Source organism: Gambusia affinis, linkage group LG08 (genome assembly GCF_019740435.1).
Source record: "Gambusia affinis linkage group LG08, SWU_Gaff_1.0, whole genome shotgun sequence".
Classification (NCBI taxonomy): domain Eukaryota; kingdom Metazoa; phylum Chordata; class Actinopteri; order Cyprinodontiformes; family Poeciliidae; genus Gambusia; species Gambusia affinis.
Window position 1 is genome coordinate 12,077,676 of NC_057875.1, and position 17,045 is coordinate 12,094,720.

The following is a 17,045-nucleotide window of genomic DNA, read 5'->3' on the forward strand; positions in this document are numbered from 1 at the left end:
CCCATTTGATTAACAACCTGCAGATGTGACTGTGTCAACCTTCAGATTAGTGAAGGGTTGTCTCAAATTACTGCAATCATTTCATGATTATAAACCCACTCATTGGCACCTGAACTGACAGTCAATAAAAGAAATCTAACACTACAATAACAACGTGTTAGATCAACACCAACAAGCTAATTCAGCATCTGTCTTGTATTTATTTAGGTTGCTCTTCCCAGGAAATAAAAGCCTGATTTGATCTTTCCTCTGATCTGTCCCCAGCTGCCCTGATTTCTTTCTTTGCACTGATTGTTTCCCTTGTTCCTTTTTTCAAATCTGCCAAGGTGCATCCCTTCAAAGCAAAGATGTTCTTTTTTTTCTTTAAACATTTCTCTTTTTTTACCTTTTACTTAAACCTTCCCGACTTTGTCAATGCAGATATTAGATTTTAATTCAGAAAATTATTAATTCAACTAGCTAAACCAATTTGTCACAAAGGCAAATTTCTATATTATGCTTAAATGCACATCTAAACAGCCATCCAACAACATCAAGAACTATGTAACTGAAAAATTAACTTAAAATGAAAATTAAAAAAAGGCCCAAATAATGAGTCTTTCCCATCTCCTCACATGTTTTCCTCCATATTTCTGAATATGTGGTTCAATATGTCCTCCAAAAAGGAAGGACCAGTTTCTCTGTTCCTTCTGAAGGCTTATCGCTTTACATAGCAAACTTGAGAATGATGTTGGTTCTCTGTGGGATTGTGAGATCAGGGAGATGAGCAGTGTGACCTTTTTACCAAACATGAAATTTGGCTTTTATACCAAAAATGTATGGTTTCATCTGACCAGAACAGTTTCCTTCACAACAAGTTGGCTGCAGACTGGTACTTTTTAGACTTTATAGACTAATTTAAAACTTTTATTGCAGGAGTTCTTTTGAAATTTAGGCAAGCTACCTTTTAAAGAATTTCCATTGCAAGTTGGAGGAAAAATATTAATTACTCTTTTTATCAATGAGGATGTCCTAAATTCTCCAGACACCTAACTTCTCCAGACACGGAGCTAGTTTCCAGTGCCTCTGTGTGCATATGAATGATCCTAGATGTGATTCATTTGTTTTGTATCTATAAACCATTCACTTAAACATTCAATTTAGCTTCTGTCTGTTCAGTGTGTTTACCTGAGCAAACAAAATCTGAATCCAGCTACAAACTCAAACATGAAGGAGAATAAGTGAGATGCTCTAAGCAACCAAAAACTCATTTTCTAGTTTGACCGTTTGGATTGAATCCAAAGGAATAGGATTTCCTCTAAGAGAACTCTTCTGTCCTCAATATATAGCAGCAAAATAAACCACTGAGTAAATTAATGTACCAACAGGCCTGGAAACAGAGTGACACCACAAAGAAGCACTGAAGACTTCAGAAGAAAAGTTACTTCATTTATTTACACACAATACACCAAGAAGATGCTGCTATAGCAATAACAGACAGATAATAAACCAATAATGTTACTGATTAGCAGACAATTGCCTTTCACACATCCCTTGTGGGGGCTTTGTAAATGCTCTGCCTTTATTCATAGCTTGCTAGCTTCCAGTAAGACAAAGTCATTATCACTGGGATCAGAACATATTTTTATTATCTTGCTTTCTTTAGTGTAACTCCACTTTTAGGACTGTTTAAGATTTGTTTGCATTTGTCATTTTTATTTTTAGGCACCATGTTGTCAATATTTATGTGGCTTGATCAAAGAACTATAGGCAGACTAATTACGTTGCTTTTAATTTTGATCAATTTGCACACACATTTTCAAATCAACTAAAAAACAACTCCAAATTAAAAAAAAAAATATCTGTTACTATTAAATGCTTGCAATATCCTAAAAATGCAATAATGAAGACTAACATTGTATGTATCATAGCTAGCAAGATGTAGTTATTATCTTTAACACATAAAGCCCAAATCAAATGAAGGTACATATACTAATATGTGAGTTTTCAAGTTATTTAGCATTTATTCAGACAAAAATGTAGCAGACAGACACACACTGTATCTTCCATCATACATTGAACAGTTTAGAAAACAGTAGTCTATTATTTTCTTTCACCTTATTAATAAAATCTTGTGCATTGTGTTCTGCTTCTGTGTTAAATCAAGTAACATGGCAGACCCCCTTTCTTGTAATGTAACATTACAAGGTAAAAGTTTAAATCCTTTTGGCTTTTGAAAATATTAAAAGAAACTTTTAAAGCCCAGATGTATGTTTGGATGGAGCTAATCAACAACTGGAGACGAAGTGAACTGAATCTATGCAACATGCACACACTCACACACACACAAACACACATACAGGATATCTAAAGACAGCAGTCAGACGTTATTCAGCAGTTATAGTTGTGTGGATAAAAATTGTCACTTCAATTAATGGTTAAGCACTCAAAAAGGTATATTGTCATATCAACTAAAAATATTCATTTGGATGGATTATAGTAGTTGGCTTCCTTCATTATGTTTGGGCTGTAGAAGCCCTTGTTGATAACTCACAGAACATGAATATATCAGGATAGAGATCATATCTGCAGATAACGGCTGCTTGCTTTAACTAACCAAATAACCAGTAGCGACATGTAAAAGATAAAGCATATAGTAATAAACAAATTTAATACTACAGTCAGTGTAAATGTACAACACAAAGCAAACTAGAGTTCTGACTTAATATAATTGCAAGCTTAAAACTCTAATACAATTAAATATAAGCAGATTAATTACTATTAATCTATTGTGTTATGCAACTATTATGTTGCCAGTATTTCCATTTCATGTTGTTCTAAATGTTGCAGCTGCTGTCATGGCAATAGTTTGCTTTCAGGGCAAACCTTGTGGATTATTGTCAAGGTAAGTGTCTAACCTCTGAAGCCCGGCTCCTAGTAGCTCTCTCTGAACGTAACAGCATGATCCCTCCGGAGAAATCCTTTTCAGAAGAAATTCAATAAGCTGTTCAGGGTAATATCTGGTATTCCTCCTGATGAAGCACAGTTTAGGCAGGCAGAACAGTCAAAGCCTTCTGAATTAGACTACAGGCTAGAACAAAACCAAATAAAGCCACAGCCTCTTCCCCACTCAACAACACAATGACTAACTCAGAGAGCGCAGGTTTATTGTATAGTATAGCACTCCCCAAACACATGAACAAATAAAACCGTTAGTAGCACACAAAGGCCACAGATGGATGATGGGGAGATGGATTATCACAGATAATTACGCTAAATGGATAGCACGAGGCATTTTCACATCTACAAGTTAAAAATACTGTAACTCGCTAAACCATGCAAATATGAAAAAAAAAATTCATAAGCATCTTTTGGATCTAAACTGACTGAAGGATTTAAAGTTGTGCAATGACATAGAGTCAGCATGTTTTCTTCTGTCACATAAGGTATGACAATAAAAGTTGTGTTTTTGTTTGTTAGCAGTGTAGTGTAGTGAGATAGGATAAAGGGAATGCATGCTGTCATCAGAATCAAAGAGTCCAGAGAAAGAAAAAGCTGAATCAGGCCCAGTCATGTGCTTTCAAACTGACAGTAGGACAGAAATGCAGACAGCAGGGGCGATGTGGGGGGGTGGGGGGGCAGAGCTGGTGGATAAAACACAACCAAGGGAATCTGTGTTGAGCTGGATTTTAGCCCAGTAGAACTTAATCAAAATAAAGCTGAAAATATAGGAGCAAAGACTGTTCTTTGTGTTTGAACCCTGATAGCAAACATCCCTTTAGGTGACGAAGAGGGCAGCCAGAACACTCCAGGCTGAGATGAGAGTTGTGTGGGTAGCTTATTCATGCAGCCTGATGATTATTAGTACTCTATTGTACTTCCTGTCAATGAAACCTCATTTAACAATCATTTATTCATACAGACTTACCCACAACAATTGTTCTGCAGTCTGTTTAATGTATTTTTTTTTTTTCTAATGTGAAATCAACTGTACTCCTACAACATTAAGACCGTAAAACCAGATGGCTCAACAAGAGGGAAGGTGAAAAAGTATAGGAATGAATGGATGGATAACCAGGATGAATTCACTCTCATTGATCATATTTTGCCTAGAGTAGCAGCATTTTGGATGAGCTGTTGCTGACAGAGATTTGTTTACAGAGACTGCTATATACTTTAATCTAACATATTGAAGTATACACAGCTCTTCTTTGCTGTGATAGAAAACTCCTAATTCTGAAGATATTTTTAACATCAGTAGGTTAAATTAGTAGCAGACTTTTCATGTTTAGTTGAACTGAAGTCTATATCCATCCAAAGTTCTTTTCATGCTCTTTGGTCTTTACCCTCACAGAGTCTAGCTTGAGACCTGATTTCTAATCTTTCATCGACCAACAATGACTTCTGCATTTTCTGAAGTGAACTTGGACCCATCGACTCACTGAGGCTCAGAAACTGTTTTAGATTATGCTCAAGTGGTCACACTGAAAAATAAAAGTTCTACATTATCAATAGCAGAAATATTGTAAAAGATGAAGATGTAATTAATCCCAGAAAATTGGATCATGTGGATGTTGAATAACAGTTGAAAAAAACCCCAAATGGAGTCTTAAGAAAAGCCCACATGATCTATGTTTGCTCATAATTATAATTCCAAAATGTAACAAAGATGTCCCAAGTGTTCCCAAAAACTGGGATTGAGAGAACAGTGACCAATTGTGAAGTGTGTGTGTGGGGGGGGGATAGGGGGGAGGCAGGTTGTAAAATGATATTAATAAACTGCATTTAAAAAAATATATTCCAACTAGCAATTTGTGAAGTAAAAGCTAAGCAGTAAAAATATGGGCGGAATTAGTTTAATGGTTGTCAAAGCTGTATATGTTGTTTTACCGCATTAACTTATTTTGTGCATCTGAAAATGAAAAGAATCCCAATACATGCATGGTGAACATAGACAGAACTTACTGCATGTATTTTAAACAGCCTAGAGCTATAATTTCTACATGGCCTGGTTTCAGACTATACGCAACAAAACAGAATCAATCCCTTTTCTGTAATCCACTGCTTCCCTCCATTTATCTCTCTCTTTTTTTTTTTTTGCACACCTAACATGGTTTAAGCGAAATATTAATGACAAGTGAAAATACAAAGATGGATAGGGGGCAGTGCAACTATTTGTCATAAATAAATCTTTGAGATTTTCATGAAATTAGGTCACAACCTAATATCTAACGTACCAATTTGTACACTGCTTATTTAAAATTCTTTTAATTTGTAAGACATAATGAAACAACAGAAATGACATGGAGATAATCTCAGACTTTTAACACCTCATAAATTCTGTATTTACAGAATCAATAATTGACCTGAAGTGGAGATGAAAACATAAAGCTGGTGGCATCGCTGAGCAGTAGCTCTTGTCAAACATTTTGCAGGGCAGAATACTCCTGCTGATCTCTCTCTGACAGGCTGACAGTTTCTATGCTTCAGTAACTACACTTACTATATATTTTTAATAAAATACACACTTTGATGGGCTAATAAATCATCTAATTGTGCCACAGCTACTGCAATAGCACCATCATCCTGCAGCTAATTGTGAAGCCATATTTCATCAGTAAAAATCAACAGCAACGTAAAGAAAAAATATGGCACATACTAAGCAATTTCAACAGCAAATACATTACTTTTACAGCTTTATGAACACACTCAAATACATTTAAATGCAGAAACACATGGACATTTATAGCTGTACCGTGCTGTCACTTGCAAACATAAATAACACACATACAACCATTTTGGCCCTGTCTCCTCAAAAGAAAAAGAACATAAGCAAACCACTGTCACTCACATTAACCAAATCTAGACACCCATCTGAAGATCCCATAACATACCAGACACACATAAACACAGAAAACCTCACGCATGTGGGCCAAATGCAGCAAACACTGAATAGTTGAACCAGAGCAGGGGAAAACATTAGCATTCTGTCGGGGTTTTAGATAAGGCTGCACCAGTTCCTCACACATCCAACATGCAACAGAGCATAACAACAGAACGAAAGCCAAAGAGAGAGGGATTGAGAGAGAGGAAAAGCTTAGGCAGGTAGTGAGGGATGGACCGTGAAGTGTGAATGGCAGGAGTATGAAAGTGTATAGAAAAGGCAGGGAGAGGTGTGCTTAAACTTCAGCTAATGGCTAAAGTAAATAAAGAAGATGATGAGATCAGTCAGGGTACCTTACTACAGAGCCTGGCCTTCCTGGCTTCTTCACTAGTTTTGTCCTTTTTCTCAGTTTGTCGTCTTCTTCCAAGAGCAGATCCCATCTCACACACACACATGGGCACACTCCCACGGCACACGCAAACTCCAGTGGGTCAGCTACAGTTTTCATGCCACTACATCCTCCATATGGCCATAACCAGACCTCCACCCCTCCGGACAGTCCCTCCTTCCTTCCACCACTGTCCTCTTCGTCTCCTCCGCCCCTCCCCTCTTTCACCGCCTTTCGTCTTGTCAAAGTAACACGTGCAGACTCACATGGTCGCTCACTCACCGGGAGACACTCACTGACTCCTGTTCATACACAGACAGATAGAGTGTTGGTAAAGGGTGATTTTGTTGGAGAGCAAGCTGAGAGAGAGAGAGAGGAAGAGAGAGAGAGGCAGAGAGAGAGACAGATTCAGGGGGAGGGAGGAGAACAATCAAATGAGAAAACAAATGAAAAGTATGGAGAATGAGGAACTCTACTAAGAAAAGGTAAATATACAAACGTTATCGTTTGTGTAAATCCCATTTCAACTTTCATATTAGTTACTATTGAAATGACTTATTGCAATAAGTTCAGGCTAAATAAACCCTCAGTGAAATCTGGAATCTCAAAATAGCATTTACTATGAGCTACATTCTTCACATAGTTTTATTAATAAATGAAAATTAATGCATGACTTCTCATGCATAAACACAGCTATCAACAGAAGCTCAGTGCAGGAGGAATGCCATTACTCTGCTGAGAAGTCTTTAATGAATTGGTCTGTCTCACACTTGAAACAATCCTACAGATTGTTGCACTAATGCCTTAAGCTTGTGAAAAATAAGATTATTATCCAGAGGAAACACATTATAGTTTCATGTTAATTTTGAAAGACAAATACAAAAAAAGCATTTACAATAGCAGTTTATACAAGAATGTACTCATGATATCCATGGCCACATTATCAAACTGTGTCACTAACTCTTTTAGAGACAAGTTTGCCCAACTTCCTCAAATCACTATCACCAACAATCACCATCCGCTTTATCAGATCCACTCTGCTAGTATCAAACGGTTGCCATGGATACATTATGTGCACATCCATGATGGGAACTTCCACAACACCCCCTACTGCAGTGGTTCCCAAATATTTTCTGGTGACTTTTTAGGTGACTGGAGGGGACTGTGGTACCATACACTCCCTCTAGGGTTTAATGAACCAGTTTGAGATTATTTCAGCTTTGTAAAATTTTTTTTTTTTTGTTATCCGGCTCAAAGTAGCCATGAAAGATTGTAGGGAGAAAGAGAAGAATACCAGCAGCAATATTTAGGTGGGGTGCAGAAAAACAGTGCTCAGTTGGGACTAAGGCGGACAAAGTGTGGAATCATCATCCACAGCCTTGTACCACCACCACCGACGCTTGTATGTTGTTTACTCTAAATTCTGACCAACATGCAAGTGAGGCAGTGGCAGTATAAGGATTTTGCTGATGTTTCCACACTTCATACACCTACTTCCAGAACAGGAAGATTTAGTTTATCTACTTCACTCAACCCTGACCAGGAATTATAACAAACTTAGAAGCCAGAGAAACCCATTAGTTTATCAAGAGAAACTACTCATTCATTACATCAGATCAACATTTAGCATTAAACTTTTAACATCGGAGCAAGACCTTTAGAAACTCTTGTTAGTTTACAAATCTAGAAAAAAACTTAGTCAGGAGAGGCACACATAGAGGTTTCTACTACTGTAGCCAATACACTTTAAGGTTGGATGTGTTGTGCACTCAAAGATGGTATTCTGCATACTTGAGTCATTAATAAATCTTCTGTTGCATTTCTATTACATCAAGTTACCCTGTCCATTTACTTCTTACCTCTGAGGCATTTTCCTCCACACAACTGCTCTTCACTGGGTTTTGGGTTACTTGCACTTTTTCAGACAACAATCTGTAAGCCAGGAAGGTGGTTTTGCTTGAAGATCTAAACTGATCAGCAATTTCTGATCTACTGTTATCAGAAATTAAACATGTTCGCTTAAATCACATGCTTATTTTAAAGCTTGGTTTTAACTTCAGCAAATCTCTTTTCTTTTTCTTAAGAATTTCCCAATTCTTAAGAATTTTTAAATATTTTTTTAGTGCCTTCTTTGACATTCACCAGACAGGAAATTGTCAGAAATAGAAAGGGGGGACGACATGCAACAAAGGTCTCAGGTTCAGGAATCAAAACCAGGACGGCTGTATTGAAAAGTATAACTCCTGTATCAACTTGTACACCACACAGCGCCCCTAGCAAGTCATTTTTATCACATCTAGATGTAGAAATTCACAGAGTTGATGCAATTTGACAGGCTGATTATCAACTGAGTTAAATAGAAATATGTAATAAACTGATCTGTGTGTTACTTTACAAAACATTTCAGAAAACAGCAAATAAATTGCAGTTTTTTCAGCAGCGTGCTTTATGCGATTCATGATTTCAATTTCAGATTTCACAGCAATATTACCAAATTCATGTGGTCATGAATTTAAGACTTCAGAGCAGTGCATTATTACCTGCTCTATTACTGTTTTGCTGCAAGCGTCATAAGCCCATATAACCTATAAAACCTTTAATTTTGTTTCTTTCTTTATACTGGCAGAACATTTGTTGTACCTTAAAATATTATCTGACATCTGGATTATATGGTACATTAAATGAATACAGAATTTCTCAAAATTTGCACTAGTGAAAGTGAACTTTAAATGTATTTTTTAATCACTGGGTTAGTTTTAATACATATTCAAATATTTTACTAATAGTTTTTTTCCCTTCGCTGAATTTGTTTTTTTACATAGTCAGAAAGGCATCTATTTTACAGGCCCAGCCTACATGGTAAGCAATACAGTCACTTGTACACATGCACTCTGTTGTCCCTGAAAGCATACTATGGAAATTTTCCATGAAGTTACCATGCATGGTTAACCAGGACAGTAACATAGTGACAGGGTCTGGTTCAGTCAGGCAAAGATAAAAAAATGAATGGCAAATTCCTATCAACTATGACCTACTTTTAAAGTTTAGCCTGAAGCTAATAAACACCATGGTAGCAAAATAGGCTAATGCTTCACCTCTGACTGACATGACAGCATGCTGTGGGATGAACAGTGAGGACAGCTGCTGCAATGGCTAACACAAGTTTTCACTCTTCACTGTTTATTATATTTCTGCACAAAAATAAAAATTTTTTACTCTTCTAGTAAAAAAACTAGAAGAAGAGGGAAACAGCAGGCCTTCATTGGAAAACCAATGTTTGTTAAAATAAACACAGTAAAATATTAGCAAAGCCTGGAGCAAGAAATGCAGATCTTAAACATGCATGATTGATGACGACTGCAACAAAGTTCTCTATCTTTTTCAGTATTTGATTTGCAGGGAATCCCATGTTTGACAAAGTCTGCAGGATCAATGCTGATCTAAACCTTATCCTACTTTTACACAGTCTGCTAACATAAAATACTATTATCTTCACGGGTATTTGTTGACTCTGACTCTCCAAAGAAAGGATGTTCTCCCTCTTACTTGTTTTACTGCAACTGAGCTGAGAGAAAGTTGATAACGCCAAATATTATCTAAATATATGATTTACTTATTCCGTGAAATCCCTAGTGGCAGTAACTGATCTATTTTGTGTATGTCACTTCAGTACCTCTCACTCATTCACTCTTTGACAAATCAAAGTAGAGCAGGAGAAGGCAGAAGCAGGTCTCACTAGAATGGTTAGACAAGAGCAATATTTGAGAGCATGACTCATCCCTTTGTCATTGCTCTTCTATCTCTGTCTCATTCAACATTTCTCACTGTTTCCCACTGAATCCTTTATCTGAAGTGCACAGCACAGATTCACTGGTCAGGAATATACAATGAGGAAATCACTCATCTGATCAGTCATTTTTGAATAATTTATAATTACCCAAAATATGTTTTAGTCAGCCAAAGTTCTTAGCTAGTCAGTTGTTGCAAAGTTCATGATTTTTTAGAAATTCATCATATATTTCAAAATGTTACTTTCTTTTAGTACATTCAGTTACTGTTATGTGCACAGAGAAGTTACCAGTTTGTATTTCAGAAACTAGACGTGGGAAAAAGGAATTGCTAGGTGCACTGCGTGGTGTAGAAGAAACATTCAGCTAAATGCTTTAAACTGATGACAAAACTAAAATGTTTCACGAATTGTTCACTTCTACACAAAAGTAAATTATATTGAAACATGGCAGATCTTTGTAGCCAAATGAAATATTCGAATCTGGGACAAAAAAAGCCTTTTAGTGACCTAAGAAGTGGTCAGCAGTGCAAGGACTTAGAGAATTGTTTGTTATATCGATGTGTTGAGCGGCAGGGCTTATATAGTACATGCAGTCACTGTCATGTGAACACAGAGATTACCAGTCTGTATTTGGCTGATTGTCTGGCAATGGATGTGGACAGTGCTGAGGCACCATCGGCAAGAATCCAGTTAAAATTAGAGGCCACTGTTCAAAGTTACAGCTGAAGTTGTTAATAAAGTTGAAACGGTGACTTTGGACTTAGAAAACAATCCCCGTGTCCTGACTTTCAGTATCTGCCACAGTATGTTTATTTGACTGACCTTGACTGAATTGTGCAGAAATAAAAGCTAAGTGAAACAACAGTGTCCAAAATTGAAAATAAATAAATAAAATAACAGGGCTCCACAGTTTTGATAAATGAGAAACCTCACACAGCATTGGTTCACGTGGAAAAAAATGAAGAGTTTAAGGCTACTTTTTTGTATTATCAATAAAACTCACTTTAGAAATAATTTGTCATCTATGGAGCAATACATCCAGGATTTGTTTGACTGTCTTACTGTAAATTATTGTTACAGGAAAGGTTTCTCTGATTTGACGTCAGAGGAAGAGAAGTTGTTTTGGTTAGCTAACGTATTACGAGTTCAAATTGCAAATCACAGACCAATCACAAATACTTAAAAGTGATATAGCCAAAATATTTTATGAGTGGCAAATATGAACCTCATCAAACTGAAAAAAGAAACAGACTTTTAAACGGATTTGTTTATATCTCTTGTGTATCTAAATATCACAATCCTGAATAACACTTTGTGGTATGACACCATCTGCCTGGCAAGTTAACTGATGCAAGAATTCATTCATCCTTACTGGCTCGACACACAGCAAGTGACAAACGGCAGCAAAAGGCCAACGTCATGGCCACCTGGGGTGAAACCCACGCAATAGCAACAACAACGACAAATTATTTTCCAATGTTCTTGTGTCACATCACAAACACGTGTGCGCAAACCTACATGTACCACCTTGATCTTTCACATGCACAAATTTGTCAGGAGGAACGCAAATGATTGGCATCTCATTGCACAAGTTCCTATTGAATGCAGAGGGAGTGACATCACCTTCCAGGTGTCGAGCCCTTTACTGGAGACATGAATGGGAGGAGTCAGTCGATGCGCTGGATGACAAAAAAGAAAATTTTTGTCATCCAGCTCCCTTAGTAGAAAGATGAACGTGGTGACTTTTAATAGATCCAAATTTTTACATAATTTGGGTGAAAATCAAATGGGGATTTAATAGCCACATTGTGAAAAATTCTAAACATTTTTTTACTCGTTTTACAAACTACTCATCAAAGGAAGTGATGTACTAAACGAAAAAAGGCACACAGACTGAGTACAATAGATTTCAAAAAGTTTTACATGGGTACAACACAACTTGAAGTACAGACTGCATGCACCAGTACAGGTGAACACATACTGAGTGGGAAAGTTATGCTGTTATTATTCCATGCAAGATGGAGATATCACATAAAAATGGGACAACAAATGCAATAATGGGAACTGCAAGCATGTCATAAAGTTCAGCTTGTCACAAACAATAACAAGCCTTATTCTGGGACAATATGCCAGAAATATGTAAAGTCACGGTGAAAATCAATATCAAAACTAGAACACAATGCAGAAATGGATTGCTTACTGTTTCTTTCAGAATAATATGCAGCATGGTTAATATCTGATTAAAACTCAGCTGACAAGGTTTTTGTGACAGATAGAAAAACAGCAACTAGATAAATTCACAATGCTAATTCCTCTGGCCATCTGATGAGGTTTAATGCATTTGCAGTAAATTTTCTCTGTGTTCCACTTATCACACCCACTTACAACATGAATATGCACTCAGGCTCAAATTGGGTTCAAATTCTCCCCTAATTACACAGCTTTGCATATCCACAAGGCTTTTTACAACACTATACCGTATGTTTAAAGCCTTTACGAGCGGTCATACAACAGAACATCTGAAAAAGATCCACAGAGAGAGAGAACAATATACAAACGCCAAAGAGAAAGGGGTAAGAGTGCGACTGAAACCTCAAATCAGAGAAAATTTCTTTATTTCACTTAGTGGAGGTCTTATTTTGAGCATGCTGGTTCACAGTCATGGTTTACTGGGACACTGAAGGCAACTAAGCCATCATTAGTGTTATTAATTCCATCTGTGCATTTCCCACTGTGACAAATTAAAAAGTCTGCTGTGAGAAAGGTCTATGCTCACACTCTGCCAGACTGTCTAAAACTCATAACAGAATTAAAGAGCGGGTCTATGTTCTGCTCTATGTTTTCCTTTCTGACCACCTTTCTTTGTTGAAACCAGTATCTGGCAAAATTACCCCTTCGAATCTGTTAACCAAAGCCTGCAGATTTACAATGTGGAGACAGAGATTACTGTAGCCGTCTGGCCCATCTGCGCTCTGTTCATATCTGAACTAACACAAAAACATCACTCCAATCAGTACAGGTAGATTTCAAAAAATTAGAACATCATGAAAAAGTAAAAAAAAAGAAAATGCTTTACTAATTTTAAAAAGAAAAAAGCATATGTTATATTAAAATGCAGAAGAAATTAAATTTCTGGGAGTCACTACAGACAGCAGACTGGAGCAGTCTAAGCAGACTGAGCGGAGTTACGATGATCGGAGGACAACCAATTGTTATAAAAAGATATCTAAATTATATACTCTTAAAATTAATGGGGTATTGTCCAGAGGAAGATGAGAAAAGCCTAAACTAACAATGCAGATGAGCACAAAGACGCTATCAAAACAAGCTGGCGTTCCTTTATACCTCAGGAGTGTCACTAGCTGAAGTATTCCAAATCTGTGCGCCATAATTATCAAAATTACAAAAAAATGGTTGAAATATGTTATGAATCCATGTGAGTTTACCTTTTGGAGGAAAAAATATATATTTCTAGATTTCACTGTTTTTCACCAACTTAGTTTCTGAATTGATGACCAAACAACATTTCTGTGTTTCAAATTTTTTCATGCAGTGTTGTCCCATTTATATGTGACATCTAATTGGGAACTTTGTGGAAGAGCACATATTGTCCTCATATAAGCCTCTTAATGGTTCACAGCCTCAAGGGGCTAGTTCCATTACACATGAATGAACTATCAAATACAGAGAAGGGATTTTACTATATGGCTGTTGATGAGCAGGACATTAATGTTAGTAAATAAAACTTAACAACATCCCTCAGGACACAAATATCTAAATGAAATTACAGATAAACAGCAAGGAAATACTTTGATTCATCTTAAACAGCAAAGTAAGTGTAGCTAAACAAATTGGAGTGTACTTGCTTTTGAGATTATAAATGTCATCAGTACTATTTTATATCTTACATGTTGACTTGAGTGGCAAACATATTTCAACAAATTTTCTAAAATCAGCAGAGGACTTGTTGTTACTCATATATCTGTCCTCGCAGATATATCAGGCATGTATTTTACGTACAGCAAAATGCCTGGATATCTGAAAATCAGCATTTATCCTCCTGTGGTTTTAGTGGGGTCAGGCAGTGGGGTAAAGAGGGAGCAGGATGGGGTTGTCCCACCAGACCATCAGTTTCCAAAACCACACAAAGCAACAATCTTGTAAAAGCGCACGCGGGTCAGTGTCACCCCGCCAGACCGTGTACAGAGTAAACACCAAAATTTTGCTTATTGTGACAAAATTGCATAAAACTGACAGGATAAGAAAAATTTTTAGATACATTGCATTGCCCATGGCCACATGGGCAATGCAATGTATTGTTACAAGCTCTCTTTACAGCCTAACTGCTGTACACAAAGCAGACATCATATCCACACATACAACACACAAATTAGCGTTATAAATAGCCAAGTCATATATACATATAAAAAGTATATCATTTTTTAAAATATTGCATCTTAACAGAAAAAAATATCTTAAAATGAATGGTTGAAAAAGCATCCATTTACTGAGACCACGCGCTTTCTCTCTGCAGCTTACCTTAGTGTGAAGCTTAGACAACTGTTTTTCATCTACGTAGGTCTGTGTGTAGACACGTCTTTTATAGCGGAACTGAAACAAAAGAGCAAAACACATTTGACAGTTTAGGTTTAATGTTTTTGTTTGTCTAGATTATTGAAATCATTAGAAATTAATTAAGGAACCCTTAGCTTGTTTCATAGACAAACTAATGAATGGAACTGTTTCATAGCTAGCCCTTAACAGAGAAAGGATAACGGTGAAAAAGCAGGAAGTACTTTCAGAGACATTTTTACTCTTTTAATGTGCTGGGGGACAACAACAAATATCACTGTTAACATCTGTCAGCCCCTTCCAGCATTTCTGTTTATTATTTTTTTCCAAAACCTATAACTCATGCAAACTTTAGTACAAAGTTTAATTGCAAAACAATGACAAATGAATTTCAACTTTACCAACATAGTAAATCCAGAAGTGAACAGAGGATTTTTAGTTGCTAATCCAAACCTGTCAATCATCTCTACACAGTCCCGGCCTGAGGGTTTAAATGCAGGTCAATCAATGGCACACACAGTGTTCCAGTAGAACAGTGGTGGACATATAAATATACACCCTGCTAGATCTACACCTATTCAGCTTAACTGCAAGATTTTTAAAGTACAATTACAAACCATTCAACAAACATCAAACAAGAGAGGAACATTTAAATAAGTCCTGTCTGTCACTAATGCTTTGCTACCACAGAGCACTTCAGCAGCAACAAAAGACAAGCTCCACGTCTTCCTGGCATTTTCAATTGTCCGTATAAACTAATTAACATAAGGAGTGCAATTATATTGAACCATAGTATTTAGACCGTATACAGCTAAATAACATAAGGTATTTCCAAATGAAATACTAGAGTAATGTCAAAAGTCATTAGGATTCTTGTTTTTCTCCTTGATAACACTCTGTTCCTGTTGACAAGGGGGTAATTCTGAAAGTAAACATGACTTCTCGTAAAACCACCTGACAACTTCAGCCCACACTCTGTGAAGTGATTTTATGTGCATGATATTCTCTCAGATCACAAACTGTGATAGACAAGCACTACAATTATCTCTAAGAGATGACGGCTGCTCTAAACACCACAATGCCATTGAGAATAGCATTATTGTTATGAAGTTTGACTGACACCCCATGACAGCAGCAAACAAACAAACATGGGGACGGATGCTTTGTGAACCGGTGCGGGACAACAACAAAAAACACGCATTTTCTTGCAACAATACATACTATTATTGATTATTTACAAGATGGTCTTATTTTTTAGAACAGATATAAATTATCAGCCCACTTGATAAAATGCCATGTTTTTCTAGTGTTTACCACCTTTATTATGACATATACATTTGACAATTCAGCTGTAAAACAAAAATTTAAAGGAATTATTTTAAAAAAAATTTATCCTGTAACAATTTGGTTCCATACATATGCACACCTTTTTAATCCAGTTTGAGCATCCAGTCTTCTTGTGATCATACAGTTGATACTAGAAGTTTATATACAGACCAAACTTCTCTTGCATTAGGTCATTTAGAATTGCAAAAATTACTTCTTTTAGTTCAATGGCACAATACTGAGAGAGAATTTGCCAAATATTTATTTAGGAGTGCCTTTAAATTCAGAGGTTTATACACTCAATTTTAAGCTACAGATTGAGTGGAAACAAGACAAAACAGCATTTTTTAAAATTTAAGTTGAACTCAGAAACATTAAAAATTATAAGTAAAAATGGGTGGGTTACATAAACTCGTAACTGAGACTTTTAAGAACTGACTATCCTGATTGGGAGCATGAGAGAAATGCATGATACAGTGATGTGTAACTCTTATTATTTCTTCCCTTAGCTCTCTCCTGCTCATGGCCCACAATGTTTCATGCATACACATGATCAGCACCTACCTCTAGGTATGGTACAGGAGCAATGGATGGGAAAGGGTATTCTCTAAGCTGTCTCTCTTCATCCAGAAACTTGCCAGCTTTGCCATTGTAAGCTGGCTGGAATAGGCCATAGTTGAGTACATCCTTCAGGCTCTGGTTGAGGGTACACAGGATACGTTGCTTGGACAGCCATATTGGTGCATCCACGTTGAATTTCAAACATTTCTGCAGAGACAAGAAAAAAGGAAAACATAAAAAGATTAATGACCCTTTCTTTTTAATATTACCCAGCTTTTATCGAAAAGATTTCAGAGTCCCTATTTACTGATTGCCATTAGGTGATAAAAGGGTTTATACTTAAAACTGCATGAGATAAATGTCATGTGAGGCACGTATTGAACTTGCTATGACTCAACCAGCTTGAATCATAACTAGACCTTCAGTAATGATAAGTAATTCACACTGGTGCAACTACACCATCCAAAACAGATTGTAAAAGGTCATTTTCAATGCCAGCTACAACAATTATAGTGAAATAAACAAAACTAAAACAAAAAGGTTTT

The 17,045-nt window shown here is 36.6% G+C and overlaps 1 protein-coding gene across 1 annotated transcript in view; it reads right to left on the minus strand.

Moving 5' to 3' along the window:
• shank3a (SH3 and multiple ankyrin repeat domains 3a) overlaps positions 1–17,045 on the minus strand; it is a 177,513-nt gene that overhangs the window by 91,564 nt on the left and 68,904 nt on the right. Inside the window, exons 3-4 of the mRNA XM_044123713.1 lie at positions 16,504–16,707; positions 14,581–14,652 (exon numbers count right to left, since the gene is read on the minus strand). Coding sequence (XP_043979648.1) covers positions 14,581–14,652; positions 16,504–16,707 — 276 coding nt within the window. The remainder of the gene's footprint in view (positions 1–14,580; positions 14,653–16,503; positions 16,708–17,045) is intronic.